General features: G+C 40.6%; 2 protein-coding genes across 2 annotated transcripts in view; both read right to left on the minus strand.

Annotated features, from left to right (window-relative positions):
- Nucleotides 1-810: 810 nt before the first annotated feature.
- Nucleotides 811-12,160, minus strand: LOC129726457 (adapter molecule Crk). The gene is made up of 3 exons (XM_055683168.1): nt 11,723-12,160; nt 4,656-4,746; nt 811-4,592 (listed from the first exon to the last, which is right to left on the minus strand). The coding sequence occupies exon 3, from the start codon at nt 4,556-4,558 to the stop codon at nt 3,722-3,724; it is 837 nt and encodes a 278-aa protein (XP_055539143.1). The 5' UTR covers nt 4,559-4,592; nt 4,656-4,746; nt 11,723-12,160; the 3' UTR covers nt 811-3,721.
- Nucleotides 12,161-14,795: 2,635 nt separating this feature from the next.
- LOC129726451 (sialin) overlaps nt 14,796-23,431 on the minus strand; it is a 30,382-nt gene continuing 21,746 nt past the window's right edge. The window contains exons 3-6 of the mRNA XM_055683157.1: nt 16,552-17,477; nt 16,358-16,490; nt 16,053-16,294; nt 14,796-15,990 (exon numbers count right to left, since the gene is read on the minus strand). Coding sequence (XP_055539132.1) covers nt 15,787-15,990; nt 16,053-16,294; nt 16,358-16,490; nt 16,552-17,477 — 1,505 coding nt within the window. The 3' untranslated portion in view covers nt 14,796-15,786. The remainder of the gene's footprint in view (nt 15,991-16,052; nt 16,295-16,357; nt 16,491-16,551; nt 17,478-23,431) is intronic.

Here is a 23,431-nt window from a genome sequence, read left to right on the forward strand (position 1 = left end):
CGAAGCTTGCTTTTTCACTCCTTTATCGTAGTTTTTGAATGTTTAAAGGTAAACTTTTAAATAAGTAATACGTACGTTATAGTGGTCCCCGTGGCTCTGTGGTTAGCGATGTCGGTCGGCTAGCTCTCCCACACGGTTGTGATATCGGGTTCGATTCCCGATCGAGTCGAGGATCTTTTCGAGCTGGAAGTTTTCTCGACTCAGCACTGGGGCACGGTGTATCGTTGTACTTATCCTACACATGCAAAATGTGCCAAAAAACAATATCGATAACGAATTCTCTCAACTAATCTAGTTGATCGAGACCGCTATTAGCCCCTAGGCTAAGCGTGCGATATTGTTTAAGTAATACGTACCCGTTAGCACTCCTCCACGTTCTAGGAAAACCATTGAAACTAATCAGGAAGTTCAACGATTCCCGCTTCCTTATTACTGCTGCCGTGTACACCCTCCTTGCACGGACTGCAACTGCATCAATTTAATTTCTCTTAAATCCGAAATCATGCTTAATCCGTTCTATGCAACACTTATCACAATCTTCCTCAAATTATATCGAGACACGTGTAAATTTTCCAAAAAAAATGTAATTACATTAACCACATTCACAGGCAAAGACTGACACGAACTCTCTGCAGCGCTTACTTCGATCTGTGCTAGGGGTGCAAACCGCGGTTATACCAAATTGCACTGAAAAAAATATCCCACATCAAGAGTCTTATTGCGCTGATTATAAAATTTGAATGAAACTAGATTTCAATGGGTCTAAATGTTGGCACTTGTTCTTTCCACAATATAATTCCGAGCAAGACATTTTACTATGTATTACTTTCAAGCAATTTGACTGAGAACTTTATTTTTCGCTAGTACCCTCCGGATGGCCACCAGTGATGACAGTGTGTTCGAAACAATGCCTCTGGACTATCGGTAGAATGATTCTGAAGAACAGTTTTTGACGGATTTTTTTGTTCACGCGTTAGATAATAAGAATTTTTGTCTTTCTATTTATAGCTCTGCTTGCTTTTCTATTGTACATGAACTAATTAGATCGATTAATTCAACCATTCTGTTTCGATAGCCTACTCACTACCGGTTTTATATATTTGCATGCCTTTTTTCTTAAATAAACTTCTTTTAAATATATGTAAAGTGCAATAATTTCATACATGAAGCAATAACTAAACTCTATAAGCTACAAATATGTCGGTTTTCTGTTGTATTTGTGTTGCTTTTTTTGTTCTTCAAATATTTACCATTTTTTCCACTAGATTACTGTTACTGCGTTAGAATATGTATCCTGTTAGTTCTTGTTTAAGAAAATATTTCTATCAATGTTCTACTTTACAATCATATAATACGGAAATAACTGTTTTAGTGTGTGTTTTTAGTATATATTTGGTTGCTTCCTTTTGAATACGGATTATTGGGGTGAAATTTGAAGATCGAATCAGCCTTCTTAAAACACTTACACACTAAACGATTGTTTGATGACTCGGTCACGCTTGACGCGCCTGTATCGGTTCAGTTTGTTAAATGGGGGTGTTACAATTTATTGCACATTCAGATTAGCTTAGTACTTGTGTTATCGACTTTACAAACCATTGCGTGGGGGTGTGGGAGGGATAATTGAAGTGAAAATCTAGCCCATTTTCCAACTTATGTCAGTTCTATGTTTCTCACTCATCTACAAAGAGGAAACACTTTCTATGCGTAGAAGTGATTCTCTGTATGGAGGAATATTTGCTTGCGCGAACTATGCAAAAACGATTTTTTTTTCCAAAAATATATATACCTGTCTTCTCATTCTTTTTTTTTTTCAGATTAAATACACTCTTTATATGGTTTCCATATCTATCTATACAACAAAAAGTTACGCACACGATTCGATGTTAGCGTATGCAAACTAGTCATACAAAAACAGTAGGCATCACAAAACGTTGTTTGTTTGAAGGTGCAGAAGATTTGGAATACCTACAGTTTCACAGTTTAGTGAAGAAGAGTGGCTGCCTTTCTTCATTTAGATGCCGTTTCTGTTTTCTACTTTCATGTATTCTAGAACTCTACTAAATAACCAATACGGTTGACGTATTGGCGACCATGAACGGTTCTCACTAATTACTACTGCCACGCACAAGGAGAGGAAACCTAGCAAAATCTGCCTGCTCTTCACCGGAGTCCGGAGTAAATGGCTACACAGCTAGACGACGGAGTTGGTATTCACTATGGCCCCTGTTTTGGTTCGTTTTGTAGTATGATTTGTTCCATTTGTTTGTTAGTGATCTATTTGGCATTGAGTTAAGTCGGTATGTGCAGTTTGTTCTCCCTAATCAACTCTGTAGTTACATGGTTTTTTTGTTTCCTTTTGACAAAGGTATGTGCTTTTCAAAATGAATTACATCACAAAGTTCGAACTGTTTTATCAAAAGTGAGTTACATTCAATACCTGATAAGCTTTAATATTTAATGTTGTTAACGAAAACTTTCGCTCGATTTACTTTTGCAATAGTTTCATTTGTTTCCGGTGCTATGATAGCTAGATAATACTATGCTAAATAACACGTTTATTGATTATGATGGGATCGTTGTTAATTTTACTTCTTGATTGGTTGGCTGATTGATTGGTTATTTTTGGTTTCATTCAATTTGCACTTTACTTTGCCATTCTAGTTCCTTTTCACTCTATCTATTGATGGAATGATGTACATTCGAGACGCTGTGCTAGGGTTCGTACCGAAGTTCGTTTCAGTTTCCAAAATCGTCAGAAAATAGATTTTTTCGAGAAACAAAAAACAACAAAAAAAACAAATTCATACGTTACTGTTTGATCCACTAATACAGAAAGAAAGTGATAATATTAACAAAACTGTGGAAATGCATATGCTTTAGTTTCGTCACAATAATTATGACATCTGCATGAAAAGATTTTTTCCAGTGCAGTAGCACAGACGACGATTTCACGATTTCTCTTCGTCAAAGTATGTATGACAGAGGTATCTCACTTCGCACTGTTGAATGCAACATGCTTCAACTACGATTTACATAGGGTGCCTAGTCTAAGTCCAAGCAAAAAAAGGGCAAATCCCCAACACAGCGAAATCCTCCGTTCCGATCTATAACTTGTTACCTAGCAGTTTTGCATACATTTTATGCTTAAATATCGATATCTACTAAAAGTCCGTTGCTACAAATGTGCTTCTCCGGCTATCATTGTATTTATTGTTACGTTGTTTTTCCTGTTTTAAACGATGGGATGAAGGAAAATTCTCTGTTTTGTTTGTCTTCTGTTGAACCTTTTTCTTGCAATGAAGTTTTTTGTTTTCATAAACAGTAGAGTAGTAAGTTAGACTTAATCTGGCGGTTATTATGCATATATTATTGGATACTGGTTCACATTTACGCTTGGCAGAGGGTCGAATTTATTGTGCCCCCCTCAAGCCTATCTATCGGTAATAAATCTATATAAATTGGTTGTTTCACAATCTTGTCACTTTAGAATGGTTTCTCGTTTTGCGCTCTTGTCACTTTCTATACATCTACGGCCTAGATTTATACCCTATCCACTAAACCACCTGCGATTATCGTAACAAACATAAAACATAAATGACTCATCTGTTGCGTACATCCTAAACATAAACTAATCTGTACAATTAAATAAATCCCTCTGATTGGAAGCAAAATAAACATAGAATAAAACGACTCTACCCGAAAAGGGGTTCTCTTTTTTTTACTGTCCACTCCAGTGCTGGACATCGTCGTCTATAAACTCCACATGAGTGAACGGGAAGTGACCTACCTTGCCGCGCAGCTCACCCTCCCACTGGCCGTTGATGTTGGTTTTGATGACCTTAATGACATCGCCAATATTCAACTTCAGTGCCGTTTCATCGTACGCGTTCGGTACCCGTTCCTGCTTCACACGTGCCAAAGCCGGTAGCTGCCGGTTCAGGTTCGACTTGAAGATGTTCGAATTTTCCGAATGATGCAGCCCAACCACCGGTGGAGGACCGTGGTGTGCGTTCGAACCGCCTCCAACGGAGTTCGGTGGCCGTTCGCTAATGTTATCCTCATACCTCGTTACATAGGGCACCGGAATCTGACCCGTCAACCCTCGGCTGTTTCGTGCCGTCCACCATTGCTCTTCGTCCTTGCTTATGATCTCGAGAATTTCACCCTTCTTGAAAGGCAAATCATCCGGATCGCTCCCATCAAAATCGAACTTGCCTATCACTTTCTCACAGCGCCGAATGGCCGGCCTTCGCAACGGGGTCGTGTCGAGATAATGCAACTTGTAGAAATTTAACAAATCGGGCAGGTCGGTGAAGGTTTGGTCGCCGATTCGGAACATACACGAGTCGTCCGCTGCGAGGATTTTGTTAATGATGTAATGACTGACTTTGCAGTCTTCCCGCACGCAGAGCACAAAATCGCCCGAGATGGTCGTACTGTCACGGACCAGAAACACGCCACTTTCCCGCTCGCTAAGCAGCAAATCGGTGGCATCCTGACGGGACATACGGCCGAAGTACCAGGAGGCACGATCGTACACATCGAAGGATGACATCGCAGAACTCTTTTTCTCCTGATTGTAGGATGCTCTACGGAAGACAAAACTGTACAAGTAACTTTAAACATCAACCGTTTTAAGAATAGGTACTTACCGTACAAAAGCGCCGACACTAGAAATAATTTGAAGTGGTTTTTCGCTCTCGAGAAGCTGACGCTTCCTTAACGGTAAGCTGCACGTGATACCTAAAAGCGAAAGGAAATCCGTCAGTTTTGGTATAGCAGCGGCAGGTGTTTGAACTCTGCGCTCTATGTGCGTCACAGTTTGCTATTAAACTTTCTGGCCTGTTCCTGCTGCAAGAAGGAGGCATCTTAATTAAGGCATTACCCACGACCGCGTCCCTGACATCATCGCCGTCGTCGTCGTTTAGCATCACACACGAGATTCATCTACACAAAAGTCACGCTTTTCCCATATAGCAACCACCTCTCGGAAAGTACCTACTTGTGTGTGGAAAAGCGTTCGGTCTCTGATAAAAGTGCACAAACTGCAACGTCGCATATTTCGCTCCGGTCGCTTTCCATACTCCCTCGCCCGCCAACCCAATCGAGTGTGTGTGTGTATGCAGTGGGATGTGATGGTTACGTTCATCATTTACTTATGCCTAGTCTATATGCTATGCCACTGCCATAAACCATACGTGAGTGCGAGGATGACCTCTAATCACTCTAGTTCCCTACCTCATCTATACCGTGTTTGGGGGCTGCTTTGAACTGCGAGTGAGAGATGGTAGCACCCGTAAGGCATTTTCCAAAAGTGGGGAGATTATTATCATTAGTTGTTTCCTTCCAGTTTCAGTTTTAGACAATTGGGTTGTTTAGCTATTCACAGATTTCCGATTTTTATATATCATCTGAAAGAGTGTTATTTTCTGGGCAAAACATGATTTTTTTAAACTTTATATCACTATCCTTCGATTTTTAAATGAAGAATAAAAACTCGCTCTAAATCGCTACAATGACAGTTGGTATATGGGCGAACTGTCATTGTAGCGATTTCGAGCAGTTTTAAATCGTGATTTAAAAGCGAAGGACAACGGTAGAAAATTTTTTTGAATCATGTTTTACTTAGAAAATGCAGATCTTTCAGATGATATAAAAAACTGATATAGCTAAACAACCCAATTGAAATATTCAACTTTTTACTTGACTTTATTTTTTGACACAGGTCTACGTCTTATAAGGGTACAGAAAAACTAGAATAAATGAGCATGTAAAGTAGATAGGGTAGATTTAGATAACTTCCCACCATCCAAAAAATTAAAAAGTGTACATTTAAGCCCATTTTCGAATGCAAGTCAAAGTTCAGGCTCAACAAAATTCAAGAATAAAGTCCACTCCACTGACATTTTCAAGCTCGAATCTTCAAGTTCAAATCCATATTCAAGCCCAAGTGAAAATGAAACTCCAACTGCAAACATATGTCTGAAGTATGTATGACTTTGGGATAATAGTAATGCTTTTTTGCACGCCTGCACTCTGTACTACACCTGCCATACTCATATTAATTGACAGATTTAGGAGCCCTTATTCTTACTCCAGACCTCTAATGTCTCGAACGGGTCTGGAATTACATTCGGTATCATGATCAATGTTGCCAGGTATCCTTTATCCTTTGTTTATCTGGATTATCCATATTTTTGAACATGTATCAGGATAGCCAGATTTGGTGACCAATTTTCCAGACTTTTCATCAATAATCCAGATTTTATTTTTTTGTCTCTCGAAAAGATCGTCATTGCAAATGTTGTATTATTTTGCAATATTATCAATTTTATCATTTTATCAATTTTATCATTACAGTGATTGGCATAGTCTGGGTCCTTATACCGTTATTAAATGAACTTCTCGTGTTGTGCTGGAGAAGCATTCCTCCGCTTCCACAAGAGGTGGTTTGCAGTGCTCGCAGTTTCCGGTGAAGTTTCTTTTTAGCAGGTCTAGCCGATTGATAACTCTCCCTAATCCCCTGTCTCCAGTTTCTTGAACGTCCTACATTTCCGAGATCTTGCTCCATTTGGTCCAACCACCTAGCTCGTTGCGTGCCTCTACGTCTTGTCCCGGCCGAATTCGAGCCGAACACCATTTTTGCGGGATTGTTGTGCGGGATTCTTACAACATGTCCCGCCCATTGTACCCTTCCAGCTTTAGCGACATTCTGGATACTGGGCTCGCCGTAGAGTTGCGCCTGCTCGTGGTTCATGCTTCGCCTCCAAACGCCATCCTCACATACTCCGCCGAAGATACCCGTCACACGTCGTTCGAAAACAGCTAGTACTTGGAAGTCCTCCTCGAGTATTGTCCATGACCTGTGCCCGTAGAGGACTACCGGTCTTATGAGCGTATACATGGTGCACTTGGTACAGGGGCGAAGTTTGTCAGACCTCAACGTCTTGTGGAGTCCAGTAGTAGGCACGACATTGAACTACAATACATTTGCGGATTCCTCTGCTGCCCTTGTTGTCTGACGTTGCCAATGATCCGAGGCAAACAATTTCGACAGCCACCTCGATCATTACGCTACTGCCCTATCGCGCTCTGGGGGTACAGATATATGATCTTGGACGTATTCACGTTTCATAACACCTTCAAGCGCAATGTTGGACAGGAGGCAGGAACGACCGTCGCCTTGTCGAAGTCCCTTGCGCGTTTCAAACGGGCTCGATACCGCACCCAAAATCTTCACACAGCACTTTACGCCATCCATCGTGGGCTTAAATAATCTTGTTAGTTTCGCCGGGAAACCACTTTCGCCCAAAACTTTCCATAGCTCTACACGGCTGATAGTGGGACTTGGTATTCGCGACACTTTTATAGGATCTGCCGCAACGTGAAGATTTGGTCCGTTGTCGATCGCCCATTCACAAAACCGGTTTGATAACTTCCCGCAAACCTTTGTGCTAGCGGTGAGAGACGGCGAAAGATGATCTGGGTGAGCACTTTGTATATTGGGCATATTACTCCCCTCCTTCCAATTCTCCGGTAGCTGTTCTGTATCCCAAATCCTGACTATTAGCTAATGCAGACAAGATGCCAATCTATCCGGGTCCAGCTTCACAAGCTCCGCTGCGATTCTGTCCTTTCCAGCTGATGTGTTGTTCTTGAGCTGTTCGATAGCATCCTTAACTTCATTTATCCTGAGGGCGGGATGTGCAGACGAAGCGGTTCCTCCTATCGTCATGGTTCTCTGTCTCTGCGCCATTCAGTTGTTCATTGACTTTTTTCCACCTATCGATCACCTCACGTTCATCCGTTAAAATTCCTCCATCTTTATCCCGACACATTTCAGCTCGCGGCACAAGGCCTGCGCGGGATGTTTCTCCATTTCCCCACAACTCCAACTCTTCCAGGTGGCGCTTTTTGTCCCGAAAAAGATGGATCTGCTGCCTTCGTTTCTGTTTGTATCGACTCACGTTATGACGGGTCCTTTGCTGCAGCATCAACACCCCCACTGCATTCTCCTCGTCTAGAAACTAGCCATTACGTCGATTGCTCTCGGCGAATCCAACAGCCCCATCAGCTGCGTTGTTGATGGCTGCTTCCACGGGACTCCAGCAGTCCTCCAGAGGGGCTTCGGAAAACTCTCCCTCATCCGGCAACGCTGCCTCAAGGCTTTGCGTGTACTCAGTAGCGACTTCAGGAAGTTTGTCGTTCCAGATCATATCGTGGTGGACGACGGTAGCGGATGTTGTTGACAACCGAGAGTCGACGTTTGCGCTACGCTAAGTTTAGGCGTCGATAATATCCGGGAAGTGTCAGTCAAAACGTGATCGATTTGTGTTTCAATCTGTTGTGGTGATCCCCAGATCCAATATGGGAAGGTATGCTGGAAGTAGGTACTACGTATAACCATGTTCTTGGAGGCGGCGAAGTCAATAAGTCGAAGGCCATATTCGCTCGTGCACCGGTGTGCGCTGAGCTTTTCAATAACCGGTCTGAATTCCTTCTCCTGGCCAACCTGAGCATTAAGACCTCCTAGAAAGATTTCGATGTCATGTTATGAGCAGCTTTCGTATGCACGCTCCAGGCGTCCTTATCGTCATCCTTACTTCCTAGGCGAGGGTTGTGCACGTTAGCGATGCTAACGTTAAAGAAACGGCCTCTGATCCTCAAGTTGCACATTCTGTTGTCGATTGGCCACCACCCAATCACGCGCTTCTGCATTTTGCCCATCACAATGAAGACTGTTTCCAGCTCGTGTGTGTTGCCGCAGTTCTGGTAGATGGTGTTACCATCTCTGTACGCATATACCGATACTCTCTTCCAGCATACATGTTGCAGCGCTACAATGTCAAACTTACGGACCCTCAATAAACATGCGGGTATTTCCCAAAATACCAGTTCATTAAAGGCAGACAATGTGTGCACCTGGGGAAGCGAAGAATAAGCGAACTGACGGGACTTGAACCTGCATCTCCTGCAAAATAAACTACTGGGCCGGTTGTACTGTTCCTGAATCTATATTCGTATCACATTCCACTGCCGACTATTCTATTGCTCACCCCTATCAACTACACACACTGCTGTGCTGGTGTTTTTTTTGCGACTGAAAGAAATGTCTCATCACACACAGAAGAGTCAGCTGTCGCCGATAATTCTTATAGACCCGCGAGATCGAGACCGAAGCCAGTCTAACTCGTGCCTGCTGGCTTCGCATCGATTTCCAAAGAAAGAGGAACTACGTTACCGTTGGGATCAATGGCAACGATTCTGTCCTTCACTTGGGTTACCGGGTTTAACAACGCACTGGAAATAGATGCCTAGCCGTTTTCGCACGTAGATGATATTTTTGCTAATCTGAAATCAAGTCCGCTCCCGGTGGATTATGTTCGCTGAAATTAAACTAACGTCATGATTGCCGGTAGGACAAAAGAAGTACACGATCGAAGCCTTCATGAGGTTCTGGAATAAATCAAGGCGTATATGTGGCTGACGCATTTCGATCCAAGGAAATCATTGTAGCAGCTGATGCACTCAAAGACGGTTTGGGTGCTGTTATCATACATTACTTCCCGTATAAATCAGTGAAAGCAAGGAGTTTTGTGTATTGGCCTAGGAGTTTTGTGTATTGGCCTAACATCGATGATGCCGTTGAAGATTATATATGATGTTGTAGACGTTGTACTGAAGCTACTGAATCACCTCACAAGACGGGCCTGAAGTCGTGGTCCTTTCCATCGAAGCCGTGGGAACGAGTCCATATCGATTATGCTGGCCCAAATAATGGACATTACTACTTTCTGGTAATCGACACATATTTATTTATACATACCTATCCAGCAATTCTTAAAATATAATCTCGAATAATAAATCGCAATTTGTTAGCGCCCGATTAAAGCAATTCTATGACGGGACTAGAATCACCCACTCAACGATTGCGCCTTACCATCCACAGCTTAAAGAATAGGCTGAGCCTCAAAAAAGAGAACTCATGAAGTTACAAGAAGGAGAAAAGCTGGTTACTTTCCCAATCAATACTACTGAGTCCATGGCAGGATTATCGATGAATTACCTACGACAGCACCATCTGGAATCTTCTAGTCACTGTCACTGTCACTGAGTCAAGTTTACCATGGACCAAGCTACTTGAGAAGTTTGGTAGGCAGAATTTGTGTGCCCCATACTCTGATGAAATTGCTGATCCTGATTTTGAAGGAACTCAACAACCGCTTGAAGTACTGCACCCTACCGAACCAACATCCTAGGCATCCTATCCGTAGCCCGTTTTCAATCAACCCGTTCGTAACTGTTGCTAACATCATAAGTTTTTTTTCGAGAGGTAGATGTTCAATAGCAATCATATAAGTCAGCAACCACTCAAAGAAAAGTATCCTAGAAGCCTATGAAATATCATGGTGGTCAACAGCACAGTTTTCTTTAGATAGAATTGCTCTAACCTTCGAAGAATACGCTAGAAATAAGGTCTTTCTTATGTTAGAGACCGCAACAGCACAGGCTCTTTTAGCAAATTATTTTTTAGTAGACATAAATACCCTAACCCCCGAAAATACTCAGTTTGCTAAGAAATCTGAGTCACTCCAACGATGGGCATGGAAACCCTCTTTGGAAGCCAAAGTTGACTTCTCAACGTTTGCTTCTTTCAGCTAAAAATATGAAATCAGTTGTATGATAAAAATAATAATAAACCGAATAAACCATACGATCAAATTAATTATCGTCGGATCGGATAATTTCAGCATCTTATTGTGAAAACATATTTGCAAATGAAACTAAATTAGCGGAAAATGGGAGTTTCAATGATTCAGGTTTCGCTTTTTGACGACGATTGAAATCTACTAAGAGTACTCAAATGTGCTTTACAATTTAATAAATCGTAGATACTTGTTCTAGGTACAAAGTATCCAAAGAACACCATAAATCTGCTTTAAATTTCCATGAAGATATCGGTTAAAACGCTTATAATAATTACGTAAATATTCTTATAACACACTTCTTGAAATAATAGGAACATAACAAATTCACCTTTATATATTCAATCAATGGTTTTGGTAAATTCTCCACATACAGTCCCAAATCCACCCCCAGTTACAGTACAAAAAAGTAACTCGCCCAAATTACTCATTGTACCAAATTTGACATTAGCTAGACAAACGACGTCACTTTCCCATTACTGAGAAAAAATTGAATAACTTCTAGGGGAAGTTATCGATAAAATTCAATCAATTTGTAGCATTTCTGTTGTTCTGTTATTCACGAAAACTCCGTCGAAAATCACAGTCAAATATGGCAAACAACCGTTCAGTCTAAACACCATTCACAAGACGGTATTTTCGACTTTTCCAACCATTCCACACCGTTTTCCACCTTATTCAAACCGTAATGCCAAGTTAAAAACAAACTATTTAGCTTGTCCCTCTGCCAACAAGCTGTTTTGATGAAAATCTCTAGTCTACAGCCACCATCGCATTATTGGCCGTGCTGATGGTGCTGCTGCTGGATTGGATGGACAGCCGCATAAAGCGCCTCTAAATTATTGTTTGTTTTCTTCCCAGCTTCCCACCCTACTTGCGGGCGGTGCTACTGGGTGTCGTCATTCATACACGGCAAAATGCAATATGCAAAAATAATGTGTTCCACATTCCAACCTGAACGAACCGACCTCAGCCTCACTTCTTCACCCCCCAGAGGAATTATACTCACTTACCGTAATTGACTCCGGACTTTAAACTCCGTGAAAAGCTGCGGACACCGCGGGCTGAAGGCTCCCTAGACGGGTGGTGATACTTAATATGCAGTGATCACTCCCAGTTGGGTTACGCCATCGGAAGTGACTCCGAAAGCTACCGGCGGTGGTGATGCGACACTTGCTGCTGCTCCCAGGCTCGGTCGGGCTGGGCAGTGCTCCTCATGCAATGGGCGGCACAACCACTATCCGGACGGCACACACTTTTCGATCGCACTCGCAAACACCGTTTTCCTTGCCTTTTTTCTTCTCGGGGAAGGCCGAAAAATTCTGCCAATAATAAGCGGATGCGCGACAACTATAATACACCAACCATTAGACAGCGGAGCAGAGAGCGGACAAAAAAGATGAAAGCGCACTCCTCTTTTACCTCTTTCGCGTATTTTCTTTTCGCTTTGACGTTTGACAGTTGCGTCTCGCATTTTCGAGGCGCTGTCAGTTGGGTTTGCGAGCGCGCAACTAGGGAACGGACGGTGTGGAAAATGAATGAATGCTGCTGGGCGGGAGACTTTTCTGAAGGGCAAAAGTTAAGGGTAATTTTTTTTAACAAAGGAATTCGCTCAGAACGTTGAGCAGACTTTAATCGAAAATTAAGAACAATAATTAATTTACTTTTAGTGTGAACCTGCATAACTGCGTAATTTTAGACTAAGATTACTAAGCAATCTAAGCTTTGAAAAATCTCCGGACCTTGGTTTTGACGGTAAAAGTTAAACATTTTTATTGAAAATACAGTCGCCATTCGATAACTGCAGGTTTTTAACTGCAACGCTTTTTAACTGCAAGAGCGATAGCTACAACAACTTTGTAGTTATCGGACCGCAATCCGTCAAATCTGATGTGAAAGTCATTAGTTGACAATAAAGTGACAGATCTCGCGGGTGATCCTAAATGCATTCGAAAATAAAAATTGTTGAATCTCTAGAAACATTTCAAAACGACTCTTCCATTTCTCTCGATTTCTTTTTTCGATTCCGAACGTCTATTGTAGTGATGAACTTTATCTTCGCCTACATATTGGTTATGTAAAGTAGTTACTAAAACGCAATAAATTATGATGAGGAAATATGAATATCAGATTGATTAATCGAAAACTTTGTCTTTTTAAGTTTTCTGCTGTTCTTTGCAACTATTCCATTGAAAAATACATTTCGACATCATTGAAAGCAACGATGGAAGTGACGGACCCCCCTCTAAATTTTGGCATGTGTCAAGTGTTGCAGTTATCGAACGGCATTCGATAACTGCAATGTAAACATGTTGCAGTTATCGAACGACGACTGTAGTTGCTTCCATTGGCGATACAGCACTAAAAGTTTTTTGTAAGAAAATTATTCGTCAAAATGATGTCTATTATTTTTTATTAATTTTTAAAACTGATTCCCATGAAATATTTTTTCCTTTAAATACTTGAAAACGTATATTTTACCGCATAAGTGGAGGATTTCTTCCAGTAAAATAGATATGAGAATTGAACGTCCTCTCATACTTAAGAAAATGAGCCGTGTTCTTCGATCCACATTTTTTTTTTATCTAACTGTTAGTCTTTTCACCAATTGTTAATGTCTTGCAATATAACCCTCGGAATGTGTAGAAACTATTTTGCAAGTTATTTCATGAAATAGTGGTTGAAAACGTGCTTTTCAATAAGTATTTCGTCGTTTTTATATCACTTTTTGTACTTTACGACCTTCAAAAGGGCATTACTCAAAAATGTAACGTACGATGATTTTGAATCGAATGGTGTACTCAGATTCTTTGGTGCATTTTATTTTATAATAACGGTCTGTGAGAACACCGTGCGGTATCTTATTCGATATTGAATTAAACATCAAATTGTCATTTACAGGATGAAATAAAAACCTGATGATTGATGATTTTCTCTTGAGTTAATTAACATTTTAAAATTTGTAAATGTTATAAATTTTACTTTTTCTCCGTGTCTCAGAACGTACTGAATTCCGGAAAACTTTCATTATATGCATGAAATTAATATTTCGCATAACCAAAATTTAAAAATTGTCAAGCCATAAACAACTTAATATATTGTTGAAAATGGTCAATCCTTGTTGAAGTGCGAAATTCGATTGATCTGATAAGTCAACGTTCATTTACTAGAAAAAATGACTGATAAGCTCATTATCTTTCTTCGGGTTATCTTTCTTGTAAAAGTATCTACTTCTACTTCAACCATGCGGTCGTGGAGCTTTGTACACAACCCTCCTGTGACTTTTTTTGAACAAAGAACTTCGCTCAGAACGTTGAGCAGACTTTAATCGAAAATTAGGAACAAGAATTAATTTACTTTTAGCGTAAACCTGCATAAATGCATAATTTCAGACTAAGATTACTCAGCAATGTAAGCTGTGCCGATGAAAAATCTCCGGATCTTGGTGATATAGACATTTTGACGGTGAAAGTTAAACATTTTTATTGATAATAGTTGCTTCAAATTGCGATACAGCAATAGAAGTTTTTGTTAGAAAAATTATTCGTCCAAACGTTGTCTATTATTCTTTATTATTTTCAAAACTAATTCCCATGAAATTTTTTTTTAAATACTCGAAAACGTATATTTTACCCCATGAGTGGAGGATTCCTTTCAGTAAAATAAATAAAGGTGAGAATTGAACGTGATCTTACACTTTAAAAATGAGCCGTGTTCTTCGATCCACATTGTTTGTCCAGCTTTACGTTGTTCGATACTTACTGTCTTACGCAGATCAAAATTTTCTTCTCCCGCATGAAGCTTATCGAGTTTCTTTTTTTACATCACTTTCCTCCACTTTAACAGTATTGTAAATGTCAAAAAAGACAATGTTGCCATAAATTTATTAGTGAATAATATTCTGCAGTGCTGCTAGGAGGCGGGTTTTAATACTCACCATTTGTGAAACGTCAAAAAAATTCAACATTCTTGCAGTTCTTATTTTTAACACCAAAGGTTTACCCGGGGACGCTACTGTCCGTCTAGTTAATCTGCCGAGAATTCGAGGTTCGTGATATTGCTACGAACTGCTAGCGATTTCTTGCGTGCACTGCTAGTTTTATTTCACTATTTATTTCGTTATTGAGTAGAGTTCAAAAATGTGTTGTACATGTTTCTCTATTTTGTTGATTTATTTTGGTTTGCAAGAGCACTTACTTATTGTAAATAAAAGTTACACATCCTTTCAAACAACTGTTGGCAAACTGTTACGCTTCGCTGGTTTATGACATTTGTTATCTGTAGTAATTTTACGTTTCAGAATATTGAATACTATTATAAAGATGAAAAAGAAAATTGAAATTTACGTTTTAATTTTTATATAGTGGCTCTTCAATGACCAGCGCAGCTGGATCATGCATCAGATGAAAGTCAAAATTCAACATACCTATATGAAATATGTTACCAATGGACACACGAAGCATTTAGTTTTTCCAACCTGAGTGTCGATGTACAGGTAGAGTCTATTTTATTTTGTTTGAAAATTTCTTAGGAAAATAGTATACGATTGTTTACCGCTAACCTTTTTTGCTCGTTTCCACTAAAACATGAAAATCTAAGCAGTCAAAACCTTGATGGAATTCATCTGATTTGTTTCTGCTTCGAACTATTAGAAATGTAGACAACAAATGGCGCTCGAGACACCAGAGCTTAGATTTGCTTCAACACCCGAATAAATGCTTTTTGCGAATTCTAAGAAACCTTACCTTCTCTGAAATCTATTTCGCTACAGTTTCGTCAAAAGCCTTACTATAAAATCTCACCTAAGAAAAAAAAAACGAATAAAACTTTCAGCTACTCGGCACCCGAACCGACACAGCATAATTGTGATTCTTGTGGAACAAAAGTAAGTATCTAAGTGTCGCCGTAGGCTACGATTAAGTGTAAAGTCAGAGAATTAATTCTACACAGCTACCGTCCATTGTATCCTAGGTCCCTACACTTGTAAAAATATATAGGCACGATTCACTTAATCGAGACGATCCCCGATCGATTGATGTGGATTGTTTTTCTATTGTTCAAGCGTTAATAACACACTTTACGATGAGATTGGTTTGTTGTTTTGGTTTTGCTGATTAAGCGGTACGCCTTCCTCGGCCTCGTGATTGTTGGCAACGCCCCGCTCCGGTGGATTGTTCCAGGCTTGCAGCTCGCCCGTGCCCATGATCACATAGGCCGATGATCCCACGATGTAGACGACCGCGAGAATCCAGAACACAATCTGCCACTGACCGTAGGTTTGCTGTTGAAACAAAGTTATTAGAATTAGAGTCTTTAGTTGAACCTGCTTAGAAATGGACTTACGTTTTCATTGGTCAGAACGCCAACCATATAAGCGGACACAAATCCACCGAACGAAGACAGCGTGTTCGCCATACCGAAAATCGTACCGGAGAAGTTGGGCGCAATATCGAGCCCATTGCCGAGGTATCCGGCCGTAACAGCACCGTTCAGGAAGAGGGCAAGCGTGAATATGGCCACTGCCCAGCTGCGGCTTTCACCCATGTACACTTGGACGATCATCAGGAAGCCCGGAGTCATGACGGCTGGAATTAAGATGGATTTTATTAGTGGTGAATTGAAGTGATGTTCGCTAGTAGAATACTCACCGAAAGCAGTGAATATCTTACGAGCGGCAGTCGTAGATAGAGCACCAGTCTTCCGAAGGTGATCAGCCAGATGAGAGGACATGACAGCCATCGCATATTTACCGAAGTATGGCAGCGAGGATAGGAGACCATTCTGAAATAACAAATCCAGCAAATAATTTCAACTACAAAATGGACCCATTTCAAATCAGTACCTCTTTGATGTTGAAGTTCAGGATATACTTCATGTACGTTGGCAGCTGATTAACGACGGTGAAGAATCCGAACACAGAAGCACCGTGAGTCAAGATGATGGCCCAGACAGGAGGGGAAGTCAGAATGGATTTCCACGGCACGTATGTTGGCTTTTTCGTTTTGCCCGAAGCACCGATCGCAGTCTCGATTTCATTTCGCTCTTCCGCCGTGATGCGAGGATGTTGAGCTGGTGTTTCAAACACCACCAGGAACCAAATGATGGACCACAGCAAACTGATTCCACCGGTGAAGTAGAACACGGACTGCCAGCCGAGAGTCGCGATCAGGAAACCACAAATTGGCATCGTAATAGCCGCACCCAGCGAGGAAGCCATCATGTTAGATATGAACTTGGACCGGTCCATTGGTGGAATCCAAACGGCCGTAAGCGGATGGATTGCCGGCCAGGAAGCTCCCAGAAAGAAACCCAAAACAGCTCGCAGTATAACAACCGCAACGTAATGGGTATAAGCAGCGATGGGAAGAAACAGGGTCAACACACTAGCAAACAGCATGCTGTATCCGAAGACACGACGTCCACCAATAACCTCGGCCAAACGACCACCGGGCAGCTCCGTTAGCACGTAGCCCCAGAAGAAACTACCAAGCATCATATTCTGCTGGTAGGCATCCCACTCAAATTTATCCTCCTCGGTGATCACGCTCTGTTCCGTCGTTGTGCTCACACTGGCCAGTGCCGCCGCCGCCGATGTTTCATTCCCGAAAGCCAACCCATCGTCACCGAGCGCCGTCCCGTTCGTTGCCAGGTTCTTCAGCGTTTTGCACATCACCACGATGGCGATGGTGAAGTTCACCCGCAGGGCGTAGTTCAGCATGAACCCGAAGATGACCATAATATTCAGTACTTGGCGACATGTTAACCAGCCTGTAAGAGAGAGAAACCGAAAACACAAAATGAATTTTCTTCCAAGAATATCAACGATTCGAAGCTCTCGAAAAGCTGCCTCAAAACCACTACTCAAGGTTAGACTCAGCCCACATTTGATTTATGACCGCTTGACTGAATAATTGTTTTTTGGTGCCATATTTCACACCGCGTTCGTCCGAAGCGGTCGTATGCATGATATCCATTCCTCACCAATTAACACCAATTACACTCCCACGGCTGAACAGCACCGACGCTGTCTAATGAATTCACCCTTTCGACATCTTTTACAACCCGCAGGCCTTTAGCTGCGTTAGTCATTTTGCTATTTCGTACCACTTATTATATAAAGTGTCAACGATGGTTTACAGCATGGCAAAAAACGAGTTTGACTGATAGATCTGTCAATTTTTTTTGGTAAGTCATGGGTTACTATGATTGATGATGCATGAGTAGTTTCGTCAGTGCGATTAATGGTAAATTCATGAAAAAGCGGCAATTTTTGTCCATTTTTCATCGCAAATGTTATTCGACAAATGCAATTTTGATATGTAAATCTGTTAAAAACAGAGACAATGATGGCCCACCAGGATGGATACGTTTGCGTTGCATTGACGTTAATTTGACAGTAAATGTATGGGCTAACTGTCAAATTGCCGCAAACGAAGCCGCAACGTATCCATTGTGTTAAGGCCTTGAATGACAAATCTTACGATACTGCGAATGATAATTTAAACTACCGGACGAGTTAAACAGTTTGTTTTGGAAAGTCTTTGAGTTTTACGCCGGGAGTGCTTTCTACGGAGTAGTTTCAAGCCGAAGTTCATTTTGAAGGTTGTGTAATAAGGGAAATAATTGAAGCAGGCAAAATTCTGTCAATTTTTAAATGGCCAAAACTTCACGAAAAATGAATCAATTCAGACTAAACAGGTTTCATTTTACTGGAAAACTGTCCTAGATTCCTAGTATAACTTGAGAACTGGACGTGACCAAGGGTCACTGGAAATGTTTCAGATTTCCGGAGTGTGTGCCAAAGTGTACTTTTTTGCAACGCGTAGAACTTTTTCTGACATTCTGTTTCACATAGGTTTATATGTTGTCAATAAATCAGAATTTATTTCAGGTTCATTGGTAGCCAAAGATTGAAAATTCGCCAAGGAATCATCGAGGTATGAATTTATTAAGTATGGATGTTGATTTTGGCGGTTTTTTCCCTGTCGGGTACTAATTTTCTTTGAGCTTGCAGCACTCTAGCAGAATTCAATCGAACATTGTGGGTGTGTAGGTCTTATTAAACCAAGCAACTTTGCAAACTTGCGTTTGAAAATTTATCTGAATTAACATTTAAAAAAGTCAGATTGAAAGTTGAGACCATGATAATTGTTAGTCAAAATTTAGATCATCATGTGACGAATTTCAGGAACTCATTGCTGAAAATTGCACTCTTCAGGATGGGGTAAGTTCATCGAAGCAGTACCAATTGTTTGCATGCTTTGGTTGGAAAAAAATTTCAAGAATAAATGTTAACATGTGTACCGTTTTTCGAATCCGTTTGTCCCGTTTTTATCCCGAGAAAATCTGGTCAGCCTACTTCAAAAATATAAAAAAATGAGTTTAAGATCCTACTCTGAAAATAATATAATTTTAAAAACAAAAACTGATTTTAGAAAATATCGGTGATCTCAGATTTTTTTTAAATGAAGTATTTTAGATAGACAATTTAGTTGCCTAAAACGTTCTATGCGTTGCAAAAATGTACACTGCGACACACACTCTTGAAATCCGAAACATTTTCGGTGTAGGATGGTCACACCAAGTTCCCAAGTAATACTAATATAATACTGTTTGCCAGTGGAATGAAACTGGTTATCAAAATTGATTCATTTTTCGTAAAGTTCTGGCCATTTAAAATTCGAGAGAATTTTTTTTATCTCAATTATTTTTTCCACCCCCTGTATAAATCAGGATACTTTTTTTGGCGCAACAATTTCGTTGATTTGGATTTTTAGTTGAACTAAAAATTGTTTGTTGGGTAACAGATGCTTTAAACTTTAACAGTTCCAAGTTAAACTAAACAATTACCAGAGAATTACCAATAGACTGCCGCTATGCATGTCCATCATATTATAAGAGTTGGCAAGCCAAAGAAAATGCATTTTATTACAATTTCGTGTCATTGCTTTTTATGAGATGGTGCGAACAGTTTGGATATTTTTTTAAAGTTCTCCATTACTGAGTTGTCGAATTCATCTGTTCATAGGAAACTAAAAACCATAAATACCTTTTTAGTTACCATTATTTCTCAGAAACTCAGTGACATCCGGGGGGAACCTTTACACATCCCCAACAATGCTAAATCTTGTCGAATAGCAACAAATACCCAGCGGCAAAAGCAACTCCTGGGGAAGGGTAGGTGAGGTCTCCTTCTTTTGGGTCTCCTCCAGTAACCAGCCGCACTGACTTGTGCTCACCCTTATAATATCTATAATTATCGTTAACGTCAAAGAATTAACGATAATATCGATGTCAAGCACTTATCGATATTATCGATAAGTATCGATAAGTTTCCCATCACTAGTCAAATCGGCTGTAGGGATGGGAAATATCGACTAAAATGGCTATCGATAATTATCGATAAATTCCCTAATACCATCGATAACTATCGATAATTATCGATAGTTTGACAGCTAGAACCAGATGAAGAAAAAGTAGGAGGGTGGTATTCAAGACACGACCGCATGACGTTGACTACCGTATTCTTAAAAAAAAAAAAATATTCCATTGAAGCAAATGGTAGAGGGAATTGTAACGCTTCTTTTACAAAACTTCTGTAACAAAATTTCGAGGCTCCAAAAGGTACCAGTTTCCGATTATTCTCGTCCAGAATTCCAGCCATTTTAGTATTTTGCAGTAGCCATTTATTACTAACAGCCACCAGCATAACGGGTGAAACCGGCACGAGATGACCGGTACTATTTTGTCTTTCCTCCTTTCAGCTGCTAACACCTAGCGCTGTCGTGAAATTAACATCAACATAAACATGCATTTTTGCAAGGTTTTTTTCCGCTAGCAACAGCAATTGTAAAACATAAAATTTAACTAACCGCTTCTATTATAAAACTGCGAGGCACCAAAAGGTGCCAGTTGCCGATTTCTTGTTTACTGGTTTCCGTCCAGAATTCCAGCCATTTTAGTATTTTGCAGTAGCCACCAGCATCACGGGTCAAACCGGCACGAGATGACCGGTACTATTTTGTTTTTCCTCCTTTTAGCTGCTAACACCGAGCGTCCGTATGTATCCGGTACGGTTTAATAATAAAACTGATGGGGTGAAATGTTCGAACGATATTTTTTATACCAAGGCTTCGTCAGATAATTAGAAAGAAGGAGGGGCTACATAGATGATGGAATGGTAGAGACAGATGTTTCTTGAAAGCTGCGCCGGCCGCTGTCATAATATTAACACCAACACAAACATGCATTTTTGCAAGGTTTTTTCCAGGGGGGAATTACTGCTGTCAAAATTCATATATGTGTGCGTTATCGCAGAACAACTCTGGTCCATGAAGTTTGTTGGTCCATGACGTTTAAAAGATTTCCTGTGTGGCGAGGAAAGTTCATGATTTTCAGCTAATTGCAGGCTGCTGCCACCAAATTTCACTACGCAACGCAGTATGAATAAAAGTTTTCCGCGATTTCTAGAGTTTTGGTAAAAAAGAACGTTACAATTCTACTGAATTTTACTCCAATCAAAACGACAAAAACCAAAACAACCGGACGCCTTGTTGCCAAATATGCTGGTCACGGTTACACGATATTTGACAGATAGATTCCCCCTGGTTTTTTCCGCTAGCAGCAGCATTTGGTAAAACAGAAAATACAATTTGCCGCTTCTGTAATAAAATTTCGAGGCACCAAAAGGTGCCAGTTGCCGATTACATTGTTGTTTTCTGGTTAATCTACTAAAAGCCACCAGCATAACGGGTGAAACCGGCACGAGATGACCGGTACTATTTTGTCTTTCCTCCTTTCAGCTGCTAACACCTAGCGCTGTCGTGAAATTAACATCAACATAAACATGCATTTTTGCAAGGTTTTTTTTCCGCTAGCAACAGCAATTGTAAAACATAAAATTCAACTAACCGCTTCTATTATAAAACTGCGAGGCACCAAAAGGTGCCAGTTGGCGATTTCTTGTTTACTGGTTTTCGTCCAGAATTCCAGCCATTTTAGTATTTTGCAGTAGCCACCAGCATCACGGGTCAAACCGGCACGAGATGACCGGTACTATTTTGTTTTTCCTCCTTTTAGCTGCTAACACCGAGCGTCCGTATGTATCCGGTACGGTTTAATAATGAAACTGATGGGGTCAAATGTTCGAACGATACGTTTTATACCAATGCTTCGTCAGATAATTAGAAAGAAGGAGGGGCTACATAGATGATGGAATGGTAGAGACAGATGTTTCTTGAAAGCTGCGCCGGCCGCTGTCGTAATATTAACACCAACACAAACATGCATTTTTGCAAGGTTTTTTCCGCTAGCAGCAGCATTTGGTAAAACAGAAAATTCAATAAGCCGTTTCTGTACCAAAATTTCGAGGCACCAAAGGGTGCCAGTTGCCGATTATAGTTTCCTGGTTAGTCCGTCCAGAATTCCAGCCATTTAAGTGTTTTGCAGTAGCCATTTACTACTAAAGCCACCAGCATTACGGGTGAAACCGGCACGAGATGACCGGTACTATTTTGTATTTCCTCCTTTCAGCTGCTATCACCTAGCGTCCGCATGTCACTGGTGCGGTTTTGGAATCAGAATGATTGGGCGCCGGCCGCTGTCGTAAAATCAACACCAACAAAAAGATGCATATTTGCAAGGTTTTTTCCGCTAGCAGCAGCATAAACATCGGAAACAGAAAGTGACAACAACAATAACAACAAAGTCAGATCGATTGTATCCGTTAGTGTCGACTGTGCTTGGGAAGAGAGGTAGTGATTTGCTGCGCGGTATGATTTAGACAATCGATATTAATTACCAATTTTTCAATAGTGTATCTCAAACAATAGTTTGTTTTTGTTACATAAATTTAACCGTAAAAGAATTTCTGATCGATTGATGCCAAAACCTCGAAAACCTGATTATAGATGACTGCAAAATAAGCGCTCAAAACCTGACCACTTTTCTCTGGTTTTCCCTGGTTGAATTACTAGATTTTCAAATTCAGGGGCCTAACTTCGATATAGACGTTAGTCAACGTCAAAACAACAAAATGTTGCTCCCGTTGTGGACAGGAACAATATTTAAAAAATTATTCGCACTTAGGCGAAATCTTGTCGTTGTCCGTATAAGGTAGAGTGAGCGAAAATGAGTATCCCTCAATTTTCTAACAATTTTAAAGAGGATTTCATGTGAAAGCAAACAATCATCGAAATCTCTTTAAACAAAGTCTAGGCCAATATATTTCTTCAGTTCTGGCATCATTGTGGAGTATAAATGCCAATGCGAGGAAAATATCAATAACTATCGATAACGCGGAAAGCTTAACGATTCTATTGATAGCCGGCAACTATCGATACTATCGATAATTATCGATAGGTTTCTCATCCCTAATCGGCTGACGCGTACCAAACAAAGCAAGTACGTAACACTCACTGTGCATCACGTAAAAAACGTTACAAACGCAAATTACCTATCTTTGCGGTGGCCTTATCACTCACTCACTCAAGAAGAGAAAAAACAAACAGTTTTTTGCTATTTTAAGCAGCTTTCTCTTCCCTAGTTCATCTCTCAACCGGAGGAGGAGTTGAAGACGGGGGGCAAAAATATGATCCCTTACTGGCCACTGATTAAAGGTCACGACGGACAATCTTAGTAGCTGCAGCAGTGTGGAAAAGCGTGACATAAGTACCAACTGAAAATTACATGTGCACGCGCGCGGACGGTCATCAACTTCACAC

Source organism: Wyeomyia smithii, chromosome 3 (assembly GCF_029784165.1).
Source record: "Wyeomyia smithii strain HCP4-BCI-WySm-NY-G18 chromosome 3, ASM2978416v1, whole genome shotgun sequence".
Lineage (NCBI taxonomy): Eukaryota > Metazoa > Arthropoda > Insecta > Diptera > Culicidae > Wyeomyia > Wyeomyia smithii.